This window comes from Acinonyx jubatus, chromosome D4 (assembly GCF_027475565.1).
Source record: "Acinonyx jubatus isolate Ajub_Pintada_27869175 chromosome D4, VMU_Ajub_asm_v1.0, whole genome shotgun sequence".
In the NCBI taxonomy this organism is placed as follows: Eukaryota; Metazoa; Chordata; class Mammalia; order Carnivora; family Felidae; genus Acinonyx; species Acinonyx jubatus.
This window is the reverse complement of record NC_069391.1, coordinates 13087986-13108252: the sequence shown is the minus strand read 5'-3', so window position 1 is coordinate 13108252 and position 20267 is coordinate 13087986. Positions and strand designations below refer to the sequence as shown.

The window sequence follows — 20267 nt, the reverse complement described above, 5'->3', positions numbered from 1 at the left end:
CTCCATGTAGATTTCTCTATACTGAACATTTCATATAAACGGAATCACATAATGTGTGGTCTCTGGGACTGGCTTCCTTCATATAAGATGTTTTCAAGACTCATCCATGTTGTAGCATGAAATCAGTACATTTCTTTTTATGGCCGAATAATATTCCACCGAATGGCTATACCACATTTTGTTTATCCATCAGCTAATGGACATTTGGTTGTTTCTACTTCTTACCTATTATGAATAACACTACTATGAACATTAGCATACATGTGATTTAGTGAACATAAGTGTTCATTTTTCTCGGGTATATACTTAAGAATAAACTGCTGTGATGTAGTAATTCCATGTTTAACATTCTGAGGACCTGCCAAACCAGTTTCCAAATGGCTGCACCATTTTCCATTCCCAGCAAGAGCGAGGGCTCTAATTTCTCCACATCCTCGCCAACACTTATGATTTGCTGTTTTAGACATCCTAGTGGGTCCAAAATGGTTTCATCGTGGTTTTGATTTTCATTTCCCTAATGGCTAGTGACGGCATGTGACATTTTAATACAGCCCTTAATGTGTCCTTTTCTTTTTTAATACCAAAGATATTTTGACAAAACCTAAAAAATAAAGAAATAACCTATTGGAATTATCAGGAGTTTCATTACCCAACTCTACATGGAATGCTTAATTAAGCCTTACCCTGTGGGAAGAAGATCCAGTAATGGAGTAAAGAGCTACACGTGGGGAGATGGTCAAGGGTAGACAGAAGGCCAGGCATGTCTACTCAATACGTTATTTGAAAATTTAAAAGTGGCAGGCACCTAGATGGCTTAGTCAGCTGAGTGTCCAACTTCGGCTCAGGTCATGATCTCACAGTTCAAGAGTTCGAGCCCCGCATCAGCCTCACTGCTGTCAGCCTCTCAGGGCAGAGTCTGCTTGGATCTTCTATCTTTCTCTCTCTGCCCCTCCCCAACTTGTGCTCTCCCAAAAACAAATAAATATTTAAAAACGGAAAATTTTAGAGTGGCTTTACATTTTTATGTGACTATTTCAATTTAGATGTAATGACTACACAAAAGTAGCCATATCAAAATGCGCTGCTTTCAACTAGGACTGAACTAGAACTAGAAGTAGTGAAGACAGGGGAAAGATTCATCTGGTTCACTCTCTTCCCCAATATTTGTCATTACATCCTTCAAAAGTAAGTACTTGTAAGAACTCTTATATGCTGCTGCGAAAAAACTGCTACAATTCTTGGAAAGCAATTTAGCAATACATTCCAGAAGCCTGAAAATACACATGCCCTTTAACCCAAATGTTTTATTTCTGCAAAGTTTATTTTAAGAAAATAATACAAAATGTGGAGGGAAAGAACTCCAGGAAATTTTTTCACAGAGGAATCAATCTAAACATTGAATAACACGAAAATAAATAAATAAATAAATAAATAAATAGGTTTCCTGAATGAGATTGTTTTTTTGACAATTAAGATGACATTTCTGAAAAGTTTGTATAGCACAGAAAAACATCTAAATTATAACATGGGCATTAATGTTAACAAAATAAAATTATATCAGCTTTGTAAAACACTGACATTAATCATTATCAGCTGAAGTATTTTGCGTGTGTGTGTGGTTTGTTTGTTTGTTTGTTTGTTTTTAGAGAGAGAACGAGAGTGCAAGCAGGGGAGAGGGGCAGAGGGAGAGACAGAGAATCTTAAGCAGACTCCACACACAGCACAGAGCCTAATGAGGAGCTTGATCCCACAACCCTGGGATCATGATGTGAGCCGGAATCAAGAGTTGGATGCTCAACTGACTGAGCCACCCAGGCGCCCCACATCAGCTAAATTTATGCTGAAGAGATGCTGGAATGAAATGCTTCAAAACAAAAATAGTCATTGCAACTCCATGGTTGATTATAAACTTTTTCTATTTTTTTCCAAAATTTTAATGTTTTTTTTTCAATATATGAAGTTTATTGTCAAATTGGTTTCCATACAACACCCAGTGCCCATCCCAAAAGGTGCCCTCCTCAATACCCATCACCCATCCTCCCCTCCCTCCCACCCCCCATCAACCCTCAGTTTGGTCTCAGTTTTTAAGAGGCTCTTATGCTTTGGCTCTCTTCCACTCTAACCTCTTTTTTTTTTTTTCCCTTCCCCACCCCCATGGGTTCCTGTTAAGTTTCTCAGGATCCACATAAGAGTGAAACCATATGGTATCTGTCTTTCTCTGTATGGCTTATTTCACTTAGCATCACACTCTCCAGTTCCATCCATGTTGCTACAAAGGGCCATATTTCATTCTTTCTCATTGCCACGTAGTACTCCATTGTGTATATAAACCACAATTTTTTTTATCCATTCATCAGTTGATGGACATTTAGGCTCTTTCCATAATTTGGCTATTGTTGAGAGTGCTGCTATGAACATTGGGGTACAAGTGCCCCTATGCATCAGCACTCCTGTATCCCTTGGGTAAATTCCTAGCAGTGCTACTGCTGGGTCATAGGGTAGGTCTATTTTTAATTTTATGAGGAACCTCCACACTGTTTTCCAGAGGGGCTGCACCAATTTGCATTCCCACCAACAGTGCAAGAGGGTTCCCGTTTCTCCACATCCTCTCCAGCATCTATAGTCTCCTGATGTGTTCATTTTGGCCATTCTGACTGGCGTGAGGTGATATCTGAGTGTGGTTTTGATTTGTATTTCCCTGATGAGGAACGACGTTGAGCATCTTTTCATGTGCCTGTTGGCCATCCGGATGTCTTCTTTAGAGAAGTGTCTATTCATGTTTTCTGCCCATTTCTTCACTGGGTTATTTGTTTTTTGGGTGTTTTTTGAGTTTGGCGAGCTCTTTATAGATTTTGGATACTAGCCCTTTGTCCAATATGTCATTTTCAAATATCTTTTCCCATTCCGTTGGTTGCCTTTTAGTTTTGTTGGCTGTTTCCTTTGCTCTGCAGAGGCTTTATATCTTCATAAGGTCCCAGTAGTTCATTTTTGCTTTTAATTCCCTTGCCTTTGGGGATGTGTCAAGTAAGAAATTGCTACGGCTGAGGTCAGAGAGGTCTTTTCCTGCTTTCTCCTCTAGGGTTTTGATGGTTTCCTGTCTCACATTCAGGTCCTTTATCCATTTTGAGTTTATTTTTGTGAATGGTGTGAGAAAGTGGTCTAGTTTCCACCTTCTGCATGTTGCTGTCCAGTTCTCCCAGCACCATTTGTTAAAGAGACTGTCTTTTTTCCATTGGATGTTCTTTCCTGCTTTGTGAAAGATTAGTTGGCCATACGTTTGTGGGTCTAGTTCTGGGGTTTCTATTCTATTCCATTGGTCTATGTGTCTGTTTTTGTGCCACAAAATTTTAATGTTTTTAAAACTGAGTTTTAAATAAAACTAACAGGCTCAAAGCCCAGGCCTGTACAGTATGACTGAAGTAATTAAGTAATTTCCAGTGGTCTTCTTTATTTCTAGGGGGCCACGAAATCATACTGTATACATTGATTTTATTTAAATGTTTATTTACTTATTTTTGGGAGAGAGACAGAGCTCACGCACAAGTCGGGGAGGGGCCAGAGAGAGAGAGGGGGAGACACAGAATCTGAAGTAGGCTCCAGGCTCTGAGCCATCAGCACAGAGCCTGATGCGGGGCTCTAACTCACAAACCATGAGACCATGACTGGAGCTGAAGTCAGACGCTTAACTGACTGAGCCACACAGGTGCCCCATATTCTATTTAGATGGGCAGTGTGGCCATGGGAACAAGACCCAGCCTGGGAACCAGGAGACCTGGAGTCTAGTTCTAAGCTGTATGTCACTTAACACCTCTGAAGGGTGAAACATCTGACACGCAGCCAATCCTCACTGGGCAATGGCTCTAACATGCAGGTTATATATGTCATTAAACACACATTATTAAAATGGGACAACTACCCTAAGAGACAAGTCTGATGCCCCATGTGTCAGAACTAATAAGTGGTGGGGATTCAAACCCAAATCTAACGCCATACAATACTGCCATCTATCAAACAGAAGCAATGAAGTCTACCTACCACACTCACTGCATAAAGTAAAAGTCAGCTTAGATAAATGTATGTAAAAGTTCCACAAAAAACATCTAGCTCCATTGAAAATGTAAGACCCTAAAGTTCTCCACACAGCCTGTTAATTCACTAGAAGGTTTTTTTTTTTAACTTTTTTTAACGTTTATTCGTTTTTAAGAAACAGAGAGAGACAGAGCCCGATGCAGGACTTGAACCCACGAATCGTGAGCCCATGACCTGAGCCAAAGTGGGACGCTTAACTGACTGAGCCACCCAGGCGCCCCTAGAAGTTTAATAGCACCTGAAGATAAAGTTGTCTATGTTTTGCCTTCATAAGCTAACAAGTCAGTAATAAATTAAGGACTGTTTTTAGTGAATAGGAAGGAAACATTTTAATTATCATAAGGTAGATTATGCAAGGCAAATGATTATCTATTAGATGTTTAAATAATCAACAGGGGAAAGGCTTACAACACATAGGAGACAAAAAGCGACTATCCATGATATTCATAAACAAATAGGAAAAACATAAACATAAGCAAAATATAAACATAAACAACCCCAAAGATAAATGAACACTTAAGAATACATTTAGGCATTTCACAGACGAGGTAGGACAAATGACTAGGAAACATACAAAAAGTCCAGCCTCATTGACAAGCATAGAAATGTGAGTCAAAAGAACATATGTTTTACCTGTCAGTTCGGCAAAGACTTAGAAGATAAATAGAAGGCAGTATTGGAGAGGAGATGAGAAGAGGGACACCCTCAAACACTGGTGGTGGCAATTTGATGGTAACCGTCCAAATACAATGTGCATCTACCCTTTGACCCATCAAGTCCTAGGAATTTATCCTACAGAAGCATTTGTACAAATGAACACTTAACGTCTGAACAGTGATGTGTATTGTGCCTTTCTTTGTAATTGCAGGAAAAAATGTGGAAACAATATCCAACAATAAATTTTATGATGGTACGTCCAGTCGACCATTAGCTTATTTTTAACATGAAATGAACCTATGCTTGCTAACAGAGAAAGATAGCCATGCTAAAAAAAAAAAAAAAAAAAAAAAAAAAAGCAGTTGCCAAATACTATACATATTGTGTAACTATAGCATTTAAAATAAAATAGAAATTGCCAATATATGTGTGTGTGTGTGTGTGTGTGTGTGTGTGTGTGTGTGTGTATACGATTACCCTCTTCGTACCCTCATGGTAGGACCTCACATCCCAAGCCCTGTGAAGTTAGCCATGCCATGTAATGCTTTGTGAATGAAATGTAAGCGCAGTCACTTCTGGGTAGAAGTCTTAAAAGGCAGTGCACAATTTGCACATTCCCTTCCCCTCAGGGACTCAATGAGGGAGGTCAGAAGCATGGGTCTCTGAATAACCAAAATGATGATAGCCCCATCCCTTCCTTCCCACCAACTCTCCCTCCTCCCTCCCTCCCTCCCTCCCTCCCTCCCAACCCACGTTGAATCCCTGAGTATGAGCAAGAAGTGAACTTTTGTTGTTATTAAGCCACTGATATTTTGTGGTTGCTTGTTACTACAGTACAATTTACTTGTCCTGACACATGAGGGAATAAGGAAAAAATCTGGAAAGATGCAAACCAAACTGTAACCATGGCGTTGCCTTTTAAAGAGTTAGAAGGGGGATGGGGTGGGGAGTGGGGAGTTGGAGGTTTTATTTTATACACTTGGGAACTGTATACATTTCTATAAGTACATATTGCTCTAGCAAATTGAACAAACATATCTGTAAATAATCTAAGATGTCCAGAAAATTTAGCATTGTTGCTTTTTTAGATTCCAATAAACCACAGTTCCGACACAAAGAGAAATAAAACCTCCCTATGAGCATAAGGAACAAAACAGGAAAACTGTCCTTCATAAGAGTTCTAGGCAGATCGACAGAAGGACTTCTCAGAAAAGTAACATTCTACTGAATAGGCATGACAGGCACGGGAGAAATGCGGCCCTATTCTACCAGCTCCATTAAGGATGAGGTTTTATGATGACACAGAAGCAGATGGGGATAGAGAAAGGGTCGTCAGAACTGCCTGCTAGGACTTACAAAGGCATTTATAAAAATTACTAGATAATGGTTCGAACGCATCCAGGGAAACAAACATGCACACAAATGGCAGCCAAGGCAGCTGTTACAGCAAGGCACAACTTGACGTGACGTGAAAGGAGAGATGTTAGCCCATCTGGAATAGAGAAACATGGTTATTGTTCTCTCCAGCAAAAAAAGGAATCTGTGCGGAGGGATCTCAGGGACATAACTTGGCTGCAGTGGAGCAGCCACAAGGAAGGGAGGAGCTCAAAACTAATTAAAGGACAACAAGGTTATTTGCCTGTTCACACCACCAAGTTTCTGTTATAAAATGTAATTAAGATGTCATGGAAATTCAGTGGAGAGAAAGGCCAACAGTATTCCTAGTGTAAACACTGGCACTTTAAAGATTTTCTGATTTAATCCTCATAACAACCCTACCAAGTATTTTATGCTCATTCTTAGAGATAAGGAATCTTGGGCTCAGAGAGGTAAAGCAAGTTGTCCAGGGTCACAGAGCCAAGGTTCAACCCCCTGTCTGGCTATAGTCTTTCCAGAGTCCATGGGGAGGACTATAGGAATGACAGTAAAGAATAGGAATGATAGTAAAGGGTAAAGAAATCGGCCCAGAAAATCCACATCACTTCCACACAGCTAATGGGTATATTTACATACACGATCTCAGTTCTCTGTGTGAACTCAAATAGCTAAAATAAGCTTCCTGTGGTGATGTATAATAATTAATACACCAAAGTATGAGGTAGGTGCCAGGTTCAGAATGGGGGCTTTAAATTTTTCAATTAAATTCACAAAACCCTAAAAGTATAACTGATTTAAACAGAACTTTAAGGGGCGCCTGGGTGGCTCAGTCGGTTGAGTGTCCAGCTTCGGCTCAGGTCATGGGCTCACCGTTCGTGAGTTTGAGCCCTGCGTCGGGCTCTGTGCTGACAGCTCGGAGCCTGGAGCCTGCTTCGGATTCTGTGTCCCCCTCTCTCTCCGCCCCACCCCTGCTTGTGCTCTGTCTTTCTCTGTTTCAAAAATTAAAACTTAAAAATAAACTTAAAATAAACTTAAAAAAAATTTTTTTAACAGAACTTTAAGTCCATGTTATTTTAAACATTTTAAACCTAAACTACATCACCTTGATGTTCATTTAAAATGTAACTGTTGGAGCACCTGCGTGGCTCAGTCAGTTAAGTGTCCAACTCTTGATTCGGCTCAGGTGATGATCTCATGGTTTGTAAGATCGGGCTCTGCACTGACCACATGGAGCCTGCTTGGGATTCCTCTCTCTCTCTCTCTCTCAAAATGAATAAGTCAAAAAACAAAATATATATATTAAAAAATGTAACTGTCCCTTATCCCCCAAGAGCTTTGTATGTTTTCACTATTTGCTATAGTCTGTCACAGAGCAGGTCTCAAAATATTTATAACATGATTCAAATAAGCTGGTCATATATGTTCTGGTTAAGCTGTAACCTTATATATGCAGATTAAATTCTGTAATAGTTTTTTTTTTCTTTTTTTTTAAATAGATCAGGGGCACCTGGGTGGCTCAGTTGGTTAAGCATCCAACTTCGGCTCAGGTCATGATCTCGCTGTCCCTGAGTTCAAGCCCCGCATCAGGCTCTGTGCTGACAGCTCAGAGCCTGGAGCCTGCTTCAGATTCTTTGTCCCCCTCTCTTTCTGCCCCTCCCCCACTCAGACTCTGTCTCTCTCCATCTCTCAAAGATGAATAAACATTTTTAAAAAAATTTTTTAAGTAGATCAAATAACCCACATCTGCAATTGCTCAAAGGATGAAAAATATAAAATAACATTTACTCAATATTGACAAGTGTGTCAAACATTGGGTTAAGGCAATTTACATGCATTCCCTTATTTAATGTCACAAAAATTCTGCACGGTAAGTATCACTTGCCCGTTGTTACAGTTCAAGAGATTGAGGCTCAGATTCTATATTTAGTACATGGTTGGTCACACAAGTCATTAGTAGCGAGGATTTTCACTTAACTGTCTGAATCCAAAGTCCATGCTAGCTAGCTCCAGGACACAACACTTCCCTTCTAGAGAAAAAGGCACTTAAAGAGCAGGCAGTTACTATTACAATATGTCCTTGTCAAAGAATAGATTTAAAAGAGAAAGAGAATTATTGGATTTTTGCATTCAACTTCCGCTGGCTCAAAACCAGAACCCAGAATGCTACCAAAACTGAGGCTATTTACAATAGAGGGTATGCTTACATAACCCGGGAAACAGTTCTGACAATTATTGACCACAAAAACCAAAATTTTAATTTGTACTAGCTATAGAACTTGAATGTGAGCCCCTGGAATTTGTTGTCTTTTAAAGGACTATTGAAGGTGTTCGTGTGGCTTCATGAAGCTATTACATATACGATGTTGTTCAAACAACAGTGGTAGTGAATTGTGATTTTTATGGAAGGACAAGTTCAACTGGCAAAGGGAAAATTCTGGTGGACTAGGCATTATAATGACATGTCTGTTGAAAGGAGAGCATTTGATGGAAGAGGATATAAACCGTTCTTAAATACCATGCTGTTTTTAAAAAATGGAACATAAATTGCAAGGACTATCATTGAAACAGGAAAGGGAGGTAAGATTAAACTATATAATTTTTCATTTTACACCGCACCTTCCAGAAGGAATGAGATACAGCAATTCATACAGCAGGATCACATTCCATAGAGGAGCAAGGCAACTCAGCTAGTCAAATGGCACCCAAATAGCTTCTTCTCTGTGGGCAGCAGCAAGATAGGATTTGGAAGGTACAGGCACCAAATGTTCCCCCTGCCAGGTAGGATATATTTCAGTGTGTTTTATTTTAAGTCCTATTTGCAATAGCACTCTCCTGGTTCTGAGCAACTCCGCTGTCATTTGAGAGTTATGAGTCAGACAAATAAGAAGTGGAGAATTATAAAACACATCGGCAAGTGTGCTTTGGAAGAAGACAGACTACTATATGAACCCTGGCTCTCCCTCGTACTTACTGTGCCCGCCTCAATTTCTTCACTCAGTATCTGGGACTACCAATAATAGAATAACTACTAGTGGGGTGTATTTTAGCAAATGATTAGCAAAGAAGACAGTATAGGATTGTACACTGGCTATGAGCACAGGCCCTGGATGGCTTTGCCACTTGTTACCCGTGTGGCCTTGGGCTAGCCCTATATGAAACTCTCCCCGAGCCGCAGTTTCCTCATCTGTAATTTGGGAATGATAATAGGATCTACTTCGGAGGGTTGCTGTGAAGACTAAATAAAATAATCCATAGTAAATGTCTAATTTTTAATGAACATAAAGCGCATAGTATGATGCCTAGCCTATAACAGATATTTAATAAACAGTAACTGATATTATACCTTAGAAACAGGACAACATAATAAGTATACACATGCGGCAGAAAGGCTGGATAAATTTCAGAAAATAACACATGATTTGGAGTCTCTGAAACCAAGAACTCACACTGTAATAGATCTTGGGACAGGGGCTTATGCAAGGCGTTATCAACAAAGGTCCTTCCATCAAATCTCTGAGCGCCCTCGCGCACGTCAGCTAGCTGGTGTCCATGGCACCACTGTGCACGTATACACAACCTGCAGCTCCAGGGAGGGCAGCTATTCTCTTTGGTGTCTTTTCCCTAGGGTTTCTTTAATGATGGTGTCAAAACTACAAAAGAATACACAGGAGGATGGGGAGAGAGGCTCACACAATTGAAAGAGGACCATACAATTCCATAAATATTTATTGAGCACTACTGTGAGCCAGGAAAAATCCCTCACTTTCATGTGGGCAACTTCAATAGCGACTCCATAAACCTGATTTTGCTATTCTAAGATAAACTTTCGCCTTATCTATAAGTTAACAGGGCCAATATTTGTGAATTTTCCTTTGAGAGGCAAATTCAACATTGTGGACATGGTTGGATTAGACCCGACCAGAGTAGATACAACTGAAAACAGAATCACCAGAGAGTTGGCGTGGTTCACCTGGGGCTGAGAGAGTGGGCAAGAGGAGCTGAGTTTATATCTGGCAAGATTCTGTGATCACATTCAGGCAGGAGCTCAAGCTTCCTGGCCTGGCCTCCGACGTCCTCCATGATCTGGCTTCTTCATCTCTCCCGCTTTCCCACGTGCTCCCTAAGCATCGTGCACACAAAATCCCACCCTGCACACAAAATCTGATCCATCCTCCCTGCCTTGTGCCTATTCTGTATGGAATGGCCATTACCCATTCAACTCCCAGACTGGACCCGCCACTGTGTGCATGTCTTTCTCTCAAGCCAGAAGCTGCTGGAGGGCAAGGAGGGAATCCCACTCACATCCGTATGTGTAACTCCAACCCAGGGACAGCAGATAGAGATCCAGTAGGAAACAGTGAGAAGAGTCCAGAATGAAGGCTGGTTTCAAACGGAATCTCTGTTTCAAATGCTAGCTTACTAGCCACTAGCAAATGCCACTTACTAGCCATATGACCTCGGATAAGTTCACCTCTGTATACTTCAATTTCCTCTTCTGTAAGATGGAGACAATGAGGCACTTAATTGGGTTGTTGGGAAAATCAAATCACTGTAGATACATAAAGCACTTGGAAGAGTGCTTGGCACAGGGTTAAGAGTTATGTAAGGCTTCATTATAGCTGTTGACGTTCGCTATCCTGGTTGTTAAATGTGTGTGTGATAAAAAAAAAAAAATGAAGGGGGAAGGGAGACTGCGTCCTGTAGCCAAGCAAACGTTGAATTCACATGCTGGCTCAGTGCTGCCCTGCTAAATGGACTGTCCGGTGCCGCCCCTCACTGTGCACTTTCAAAGGAAACACTGAGCTTTCACCCTGGCTGGTGTTCATGACCTCATTTCTTACCTGGGCTCCCCGTCCACCCCAGCCAGTCGGGTACTCTCAAATCCTGTGGCAACAGCACTGCACGAAATACAAAGGACACCAAGCCTTGTGTCCCAGCCCTGGTCCTCAGACACCAATGCTGAGCATTACAGATGATCTTGTCCAACATCACTCCTGAAACATATGGGGAAACTGAGGCCTGGAGAGGTTGTGTCTGTCTACGCTTTGTTAGTGACTGCTTTTCATGCAGTCAACTTTATGGTAGGTACTAACAATACTAAAATCATAATTAAGGCTGGAAGGGACTTAAAGTTTACCTACTCCAGTACTTTTCAAACTCCACATTCTAGAGTGTCAAGATGAAATGTGAGCTCTGTGGCAAGTATTTCATTCATTCATCTGGTAAATATTTATGGAATACCTATGATGTACCACAAGTCAAACACCACTCCTGTCCTCAGCACCTCACAAACTCATAGGGAAGAGTGACATTAATAATCACACATCTAATAGGAAAGTCCTGTTGTGACTGAGTTTGTTTTAAAATATGCCAGAAGCGGTATCTCCACTTATATGCCAATATACTTTCTGGGCGAGAGGAAGAAGGCGAGGTTGGGGCGGTGGGGGGAGTTACAGGTAATGCCTGGCAACTGCCCACTCCACTGGGTTTACCAGCACCAGGGTCTCATGTAGACTAACATGACATGATGTCACCAGAGAGCCTGGGAACCACTGAACTAGCCCAACCCACCCCCATTGAAAGACAGGCAAACTAAGAGGCTTCAAGAGTTTAACTCACTGGTCAAACTAGCATAGTCGATAAATGGAAGAACCTTAAAATCTTGTACTGGCTCACACAGCCTTCCAAAAAACAAGTCCACATCCCACAGCATGGCCTGTGGTCTGTCCCCCGCTCCTTTCTCCAGCCTCACCTCACCACCATCCTGCCGCCCACTCACCTCCAGCCATACTGAGCTACATGCAAAGCCCCAAATGTGCCTCTGCTGTGCCCATACTATGCCCTCTACCAGAGATTTGAACTCAATGGCCCTAAATAACTCCTACTCCCTTTCAGCACTCAGAACTCAGCTCACATCTCTCTCCTCCAGGAAGCCCTTCATGAGATGGCCCTCTTCTTCTCCCACAGCACGTACACCTTTACATAGGGACAGGGAAACACTCATCACACAGCGTATCCATCCATTCAACAAGTATTTATTGAACACCTTCTGTGTGCCAAGCACCTGAGGATATGGCAATAAATAAAACAAAGCCCCTGCCCTCATGGGGCTTACATTCTAATGAGGGAATAGGTAACAGAGTGTCAGGTAGAGTTTTGTGCTATTTGATAAAAGAAAGAAGAGGAACGGTTGGTGGAGGGACAGATCGTGGGGGAAGGCTTCTCTGAGGAGGAAGCATTTGCTCAGAGATGGAAAGTGACAATAAGACATGCAAATACCTGGGAAAAGAGCATTTCAGGAAGCAGCAGCAAAGACCTTCTAATCACAGCAATGATTTCTTTGTGTTTTTTCCCTACTGAACTGTAAGGTCCTTGAGGGCAAGGGTTACATCTTAAGCATCTTTGATTTCCAGAGTCAGCACCCACAGCAAACACCCGTGGACCGAGTACCTGAACCTGGCATGCATGCCTGCTGGTTTCTGAGTCCATCTGGTTCCATCTCGCAAGATCTAGCCAGCTTCATGTCTCTCCCTCCCACAGCGCTAAGCCGAGCACAGCTCTCCTTGCCTGATTCTCAGCCTTGCCTGACTCTGTGGCCTGGTTTCAGTCCCTGGATTCTCTCTTTATTAGGACCATGGCACTGACAAGTTCTCTGATTTTATCTTGTTCTGTCCCAGACCTGGGACCCTGTCCAGAGCTGGGAGCCTCCCTCCAGGTTTCCTAGGCATGGAAGTCCTCCTCTGAATCCCAAGCCCCAAGCCTGGGGACCCTGACACCTGGAGTCAGACTTCCCCAATGGCTAACCCCTCCCTACCTAGACGTCTGCCCTGCCTGATTCTTGTCTTCCCTCCAAACCACACGTCTCCTTCCTGTTGGGACATCAACCCTCTGACCTCATCAATCCTTTCTGCGGCCATCTCTCCATATGTTCCAGCTTCATAAAACCATTCCTGAATGTCTGCCATAGCCAAAGCACAGAGCTAAGCACCTGAGTCTTTCACGTCACCTGCTGCGGATTCCTGTTACACCAGCAGACCATCTGGATCTAAGTCTCTAGACTTGACTGCCCTAATCACAATCCCAATATTCCCGAAACCCTGTTTAAAAAGCCTTAGAAGCTGAAAATAAAGTCAAATGGCTTTATCCACTCAGCCAACTGCGACAGACACTCCTGGGTGTCTTTGGTGCTTCATTCCAGCCCCCACTAGGTCTAAAATGGGCTCAGGGAGGAATAACCCATTCCTTCATCCACCCTTTCAGCCACCGCTCATTGACACATGCTATAGCCACATGCCAAGGCCTAGAATGTAAAATACGGTTCCTGCACTGATGATAATGGTGGTGGTGGTGATGGTGACAGTGATGGAGGAAGAGAGAGGAGACGGTGCTAAGATTAGTTACCATTTATTGCACACTTGTGCTATGCTACAATAAGCAATGAGTCTTCTAATACTAACAAAACTATGAGACACTTATTAGCTTCGCTTTACAGAGAAGGAAATAGGCTTAAGAGGTGAAGCGAGTTGCTCAAAGTCACACAGCTAAGTGGCAGGGTGTGGTGAGAACCTAAGTCTGTCTGCCTCCAAAGTACAAACTGTTCACTGCTATACAGTTAAGTGTTGAGCAAACAGAACTTAAATGAAGAAGTGAAAGAAAGAGTCCCGGGCCCCGAGGACTCAAAGCTGGTGGAGAAGACAGACACATAAATAGGCTAAGATCTACAATGCAGGGGAGTGCTGATAGGTAGAAACCAGAGCTGTAGGGGAGCCAGGGGAAGAAGCTGTGGCTAACTTGACCTGGAGCGGGCTGAAAGCCTTCTGGAGGAAGCGACTTTGGGGCGAGGCTTTGAAGGATGAGCACTTGGAGCCTGGCGCTCGGCAGGAGCTCAGCCCTCAGCCCTGGCCTGGGCCGCGCCGGGTCCTCCGAGGTCGAACTGTCCACCCTCCCGCCGTGCCCACGCGGCCGGGCCAGGCCTCACCTCCTTCCACTTGAGCTGGCGGATGCTGATCTTCAAGGCGTCCAGGGAGGTCCTGGCCTTGGAGCTGTCCACAGTGACGGGCCGCTGGGAGTGGTACTCGTCCGCCGCGCGGCCTGAGCTCCGTCGGCCGCCCCGGCCCTTGCTCCGGGGCTTCCCGTGCGGGCAGAGGCCCCGCGCCCGCGCCGCCTGCGGCTTGGCCGGGGGCAGCGTGGGCGGCGGCCGCGGGACGACGCGGGCGTCCCCCTCCTCGGCCGCGCGGGGCTGCGCCGGGGCCGGGTCCTTGGGCTGCTCCTCTGGCGTCTTGCGTTCCGGCTCCCCGGCCGCGCCCGAGTCCACGCGGACCTGCTCCGCCGCCGGCTGCGCTTTGGTCACGGCCACCGCCTCCGCCTCCCACCGGGCCGCCAGCTCCCTCTCGGAGCTGCCCCGCTGCATGGCGCTCAGGGCCGGTGCCAGCGCCAGTGCCACCGCCGCCGCCGCCGCTCCGCCGCCCCGGCCCGCGACCAAACTGCCGCCGCTGCCGCCGCTGCCACGCGCTCCCCGCCCGAGCCCGTTGCCATGATCGCTCAGGCTTGGGTTGACAAGGGCAGTCGCCGCCTCGGGACGGGGCCCGGGAAGGGACAATCGCCGCTCGAGCTCCCGCGACCTCATAGGCGGCGGCGCCCACGTGATCGGGCCTGTCACAGAAACCGCGGCGGCCATCTTGGAAGAGGGCGGAAAGCCGCCTGAGCCCGGCCGGAGGGAGGGCGCTGGCATTCTGACGGAGCACAACTTGGAGAAGCAGAAGGTGAGAAGGGGTGTGCTAAGGTGTTGGGCGCTTGTGGGACTCCTGAGCCTGGGAGCTGCGGAAGAGAGACGAGAATCTCAAACTAAGGGCCCACTTGACCCTCCCCCCGACCCCGTACACAGTCGCTGGGATAACTCCCAGTCGGAAGGGGCAGGCAGAACCTCACCTGCTGGAGGGACCTGCACCGTCGGGAATCATCTCTATCTGATGATGGACGGGACGAGTCCAGGCCCTGGGGGATTAGCTGTCCGCTTAAAGAAACACCTGGCTGGCCCTGGGAGAGCCCCAGACTGAGAAGGGAGACACCTTTCCCTGTTCTCAGAGAGCGCCCTATGGGATGGAGAAGCCCTACTCATTCCCAATCAACTGGAGGGCAATAACACTGCTTTTCTTATTATGTCACTTTTCTTTTTATTGTGGTAAAATAAACATAACATAAAATTTACCGTTTTTACCTTTTTAGGTGTGCAGTTCAATGGCATTAAGTGCGTTCACATTGTTGCGTGAGAACTATCACCAACAACCATTCCTGGAACTTTTTCATCTCAGACTGAAACTCTGTACTCATTGAAACCATAACTCCCCGTTCTCCCTCCCCCCAGCTCCTGGCAACCAGCATTCTGCTTTTTTCTCTATGAATTTGACTGCTCTAGGGACCTCATTACATATGAGTGGAATCGTACAATATTTGTCCCTGTGTGTCTTGCTTATTTCACTCAGCGTAATGCCTTCACGGTTCACCCGTGTTGTCGCATATCTCAGAATGTCATTTCTTTTTAGGACGGAATAATGTTTTTGTTGCCTGTATCTACCACATTGTCTTTACCCATTCATCTGTCAATGGACATTTGGATTGCTTCCACCTGTCGGCTATTGAGAATAATGCTGCTATGAGCACGGGTGCACAAATCCCTTTTCAAGTCCCTGCTTTCATTTCTTTTGGGTTGCAACATATCTTTAAAGCCAATGCAAGGAGAGGATTCTCCCTTCTCACCTTAGGGAGTCACATTTATTGTGTTTTGTTTGTTTTGTTTTTTAGGGAATGCAGTTGGGAAGGTTTAACAGCATCCCAGAATCCCAGACTAAAGACCGTATCATAACTACTCACAGGTGGCCGCTCTTCCTTATTCATCTGCCCAGTCTCTTGGTTGGTTGGTTGGTTGGTTGTTTTGGCCCAGAGATTCCCCACGTAAATAAACTGCCTTGAAATACACCAGCAATAAATTCAAGAGATCAAAACGTCATTTTAGCAGCAGAGGGCGCTCTCATCTCTTTCTGTGGAGGCCATCATAGCTTTATTTCAGTGTTGTAGTTATGTGACTGCCTGTGCCTGAGTTATCTGGGGTGCTTATTTAGAATGCAGGCTCCTGAACCCCAACCCCAGAGACTTTGATGCAGAACATTTGGGTGGGACTGGGAGTATGTATGTTAAGTTAGCTCCTCTGCTGATTCTAAGGCAGCCAGGGGCAAGCACCATTGATCTGGCCTATGTCAAGTCTTCTGGAGATCCTTGGAGCTGTCCGTGGTGCTAAGGAGAATGCCTCACCACTCCCCAATCTCTCTCCACCAACCTACTCCCTCTACCAAATCCAGGGGTACTGCCTTTATTCAGTCATTCATGAATGAAAGTTGGAGAGACTTAACTTATTCCTCTCCCCAGCCTCCTAAAACCATTCCATCTCCAAGTCTTATACGTTTTACACTGAAATGTCTCTCTCATCTTTCCTCTTTTATCTATCCTTATTGTCATTGTCCCAATTCAGGCCTTTAGCCTGGACCATTGCACCAGCCTCCTCATGGGTCACCCTTCATCAGACCCCACTCAGATGTCTCCATCTTGGATAAGCTTTCTTCAGTGCCCACAAGCAAGAAATAGTTACTCTCTCCACTCTTCTACTGACATACATGATAACCCTCTACCCTGGTCTGTCTGTTACACTGTAGAGAAATCTTAGCCTCCTCCGTTAGTCTGGGAAGGAACATGTCTGGTCTGATTCATCTCTGTATGCCATTTGCAGGGGCTAGAACAAAGAGGTCCTCAGAAAGTAGTGTGAATGAATATTTTTTTATTTTATTTACTTTTGAGATGGGGGTGTGTGGAAGAGAGAGAGAGGGAGAGAGAATCCCAGGCAGGCTCCATGAGATCATAACCTGAGCCAAAATCAAGAGTCAGATGCTTAACTGAGTGAGCCACCCAGGCGCCCTGGAATGCATAATTTAATAGTTGTTTTCCACTTCATTTGCCAAATCTGGAAAGGCCATTCCATGCAGAGATATTCATGTGCATTTGGCTTTGAATCTCAAAGATCTTCTGCCTAAGGGACTTTGCACATGCCCTCCCTTCTGCCTAGAACACTCTCTAGAACTCTGCCTATCTCTCCTTCAAGATGTAGTGTAAATGACACATCTACAGAGATACCTGTGATTTCTCTATCTAAATCAGATCTCTTCAGATGAAAGAACAATACAGGAGAGAAAAACAAGAAGAATCACAAGGCAGTATACAATTGAGTGCCAAATAAGGCAAGGAGTGAAAAAATTGTTTAGGAGTTCAAGGAATGGAGAAGTTACTGTGAATTAGAAGGCTAGACAAGACTTCCTATAAGAGATGGAATATAAACTTTGAGTCTTCAAGATGGTGTAAGAATGAGATAGATAAAAAGTAGGTGGGGTGGGGTGCCTGGGTGGCTCAGTCAGTTAAGCATCCAACTCTTGATTTCAGCTCAGGTTGTGATCTCACTGTTTGTGGGCTTGAGCCCCACACTTAGTCAGTTAGGTATCCAACTCGATTTTGGCTCACGTTGTGATCTCATGGTTCATGAGCTTGAGCCTCATGTCAGGTTCTGCACTGCGTGGAGCCTGCTTGGATTCTGTCTCTCTCCCTCTCTCTCTGCTCCTCCCCCGCTCACGTGAGCATGTACTCTCTCTCTCTTTCAAAATAAATAAACTGTTTTTAACAAATTAAAAAAAAGAAAGTAGGTAGGGTGGTTATTCCAGAGGCTGCGGGCAGGACTGCCATGTGCAGTCATGCAGGTGGCCCAGGAGGCCTCAAAAGGGCTGGAATCCAACTTGTACTCTGCCCACCAAGCTCCAGCCATTGAGGCTTTGTCCACTAGAAGGGAACACCTTCCCCAATTGGTTCAAAGGCTCCCAGGGCTAGTGGAGGTCCCGCACTGAGAGGACAGTGAGGAAAAGGCACTGTACAAGTAGACTTAAGAAGGGGATAATCATGTCTCTTTGGGGGGCAGGGAGCAGACCACACTGGTTGAAACATAAGCCTTAGAGGAAGGGAGGATAGACAATGAGGCCCATTTGAGCTCATTGTCAGGCCTTTGACCACCTTGGTAAACTCTGACTCCTCCAGAAACTGTGTAAGTGGAAAGTCCAACCCCAAATAGGACTCCTCAAAGAGCAGCTTCAGTTACAGCTGCTGAGGAGCAAACAGCAGGTTAGAATTAGAGACTAGGACAACTTCTAGAAAATATAAAAATGTGTTAAAAAATAGATCCCCTCCCACCCCCCCATAGTTCTCTCCTTTTCCTTCACAGCACTCACCACGCTTACCGTGGGGATCTTGCTTGTTTGTTTATTTGACGTGGTCTGTCTTGCTGGCCAGAGTCCAAGTGCCTGAAGTGTAAGGTGCTCACTGTTCTTGTTGACCACTATATCCCAATGCCTAGTTCAGTGCCTGGCAGAACTATTTCTTGAATGAATGAATGAATGAATGAATAAATGAATGAATGAACGAACGAACGAGTGAGTGAATGAATGAATGAATGAATGAAAAAGTAAATCCAGATATTCAATAATAAGGAAATCGTTAAGCAAACCATGGCAAGTGCTGTCAATGACAGCTTTAGCCGCTTAGGAAAATGTTGATGATGTAACTAACACTAAGCAAACTGGTGCAAGCATTGCAATTAGAATGCTGAAAAACCCTTCTGCGTACACAGGGCCTGGAAGAATACAGAGACAAATGAGGACAGCTGTGGTGCGGGAGGCACGAGATCTTGGTTGAAATTTGCCTCTCCATTTGGACCAACTATATCAACCTTGGGGTCTTCATATCCTTAGACCCAGAAGTCCATCCCACTTACAGAGGTTTCCACTGTGAATCAGAAAGGCAGACTAAGCTTTCCATGGTGATATGTTACCAGGAAAAACCCTCTCTGCCCCCGGCACTGTGCTGCGTATTTTATATATGCCTTGCCATCTACATACAGCAGCCCTGAGATAGGTCCCATCAGAAATCCCATTTTACAAATCAAGAAAGAAATTGTTACTCAGAGAAGGCACTTGCCCACGTCACGCAGCTAGTAAGGGGTTCTAGCTCAGCATGGTCTGACACTGGCACCCGGCTCCCAACACCCACGCTAACTCCCACACCAGGACTTTGTGAACAAAAATACTCAACATATGGAAAGGAAGGAAAAAAAAATAGAGAAACCAAAAACCAAACCCTTAACTATAGAGAACAAGCAGATGGTTACCAGAGGGGTAGTGGGTGGGGGGTGGAGGAAAGAGGTGAAAGGGATTAAAAAGTACAATGATGATGCGCACTGAGTCATGTAGAGAATTATTGAATCACTATATTATACACCTGGAACTAATATAATGCTGTATGTTCATGATACTGGAATTAAAATTTTTTAAAAATTAATAAAAGCTAAAAAAAAATACTCAACAAATGTTTACACATAACTGAACCCATATGTATGTCTATGTATTTGTATATAAATATATATACACGCTAATCCTCAGCCATGTGAAAATTGTATGCAGAGAAAAACACTGGAAGCAAATATGCCAATATAGTAATAGTGGTTATCCTGGGTGGCGGAATTAGGAGGACTTCGTTTCTTCTTTATTTTTTTCTATATTTTCCAAATTTTCTGCAATGAACATTCATTGTTCTGATAACTGGAAAACATATAATTTTTAAATAAAATAAACATTCTTTGATTGTTCTACCACTTTTGCAGCAAGTCCATTTCTGGGGAGACAGGAAGGAACAGTTCAAGGGAGAGGGATGTAGGCAGCTTGTCCTCCAGGTGTTAGTTTCTGTCCTGTTAGTATCAAAGACCACCGCCAGGGGGCACCTGAGGCCTGGTTTTTGCAGAGGCTGAAGTGGGATGAGGTACAGGAAAGGCCCACAGCAAGGAGCTTCTGAGTAAAACTCAAGGGTTCCTGCCTGACTCTATTTGCAGACACACTTTTGCACCACTTGGCTTTTGCAAGTGTTGCTTCTCTGCCTGGTGCACCCCCTCCACACCCACTGACCCCTTGTATGGTCAGCGAGCTGTTTGTCCTTAAGCCTCAGATCCCAAATCTCCTCTCCTTTTAGAAACACGGTGATAGGGCACCCAGGAGCACCAGGGTTCA

At 44.4% G+C, this 20267-nt stretch overlaps 1 protein-coding gene and 1 long non-coding RNA gene across 13 annotated transcripts in view; one reads left to right on the top strand and one right to left on the bottom strand.

Moving 5' to 3' along the window:
- The window catches only part of TTLL11 (tubulin tyrosine ligase like 11), a 242673-nt gene extending 227819 nt beyond the window's left edge, over positions 1-14854 (bottom strand). For 8 of the 11 annotated variants that reach the window (XR_008290962.1, XM_027035017.2, XM_027035018.2 and 5 more), the window contains exon 1: positions 14102-14854. Coding sequence is in view for 7 of the 11 variants with exons in the window: in XM_027035017.2 (XP_026890818.1) it covers positions 14102-14854 (753 nt within the window). In the remaining 4 variants the exon portion in view is untranslated. Of the gene's footprint in view, positions 1-10964; positions 11112-14101 lie in introns of those variants that run through there. The other 3 variants (XM_053204674.1, XM_053204676.1, XM_053204677.1) reach the window with 2 other exon arrangements.
- LOC106986636 (uncharacterized) lies at positions 14749-19858 on the top strand. Of its 2 annotated transcripts, none has more exons than XR_001432092.3 (3): positions 14749-14885; positions 15925-15995; positions 18839-19858. It is a non-coding gene; the product is annotated as an uncharacterized LOC106986636 (long non-coding RNA). The 2 variants fall into 2 exon arrangements; XR_008290964.1 differs by having other exon boundaries at positions 15925-16074.
- The last annotated feature ends 409 nt before the right edge of the window (positions 19859-20267 follow it).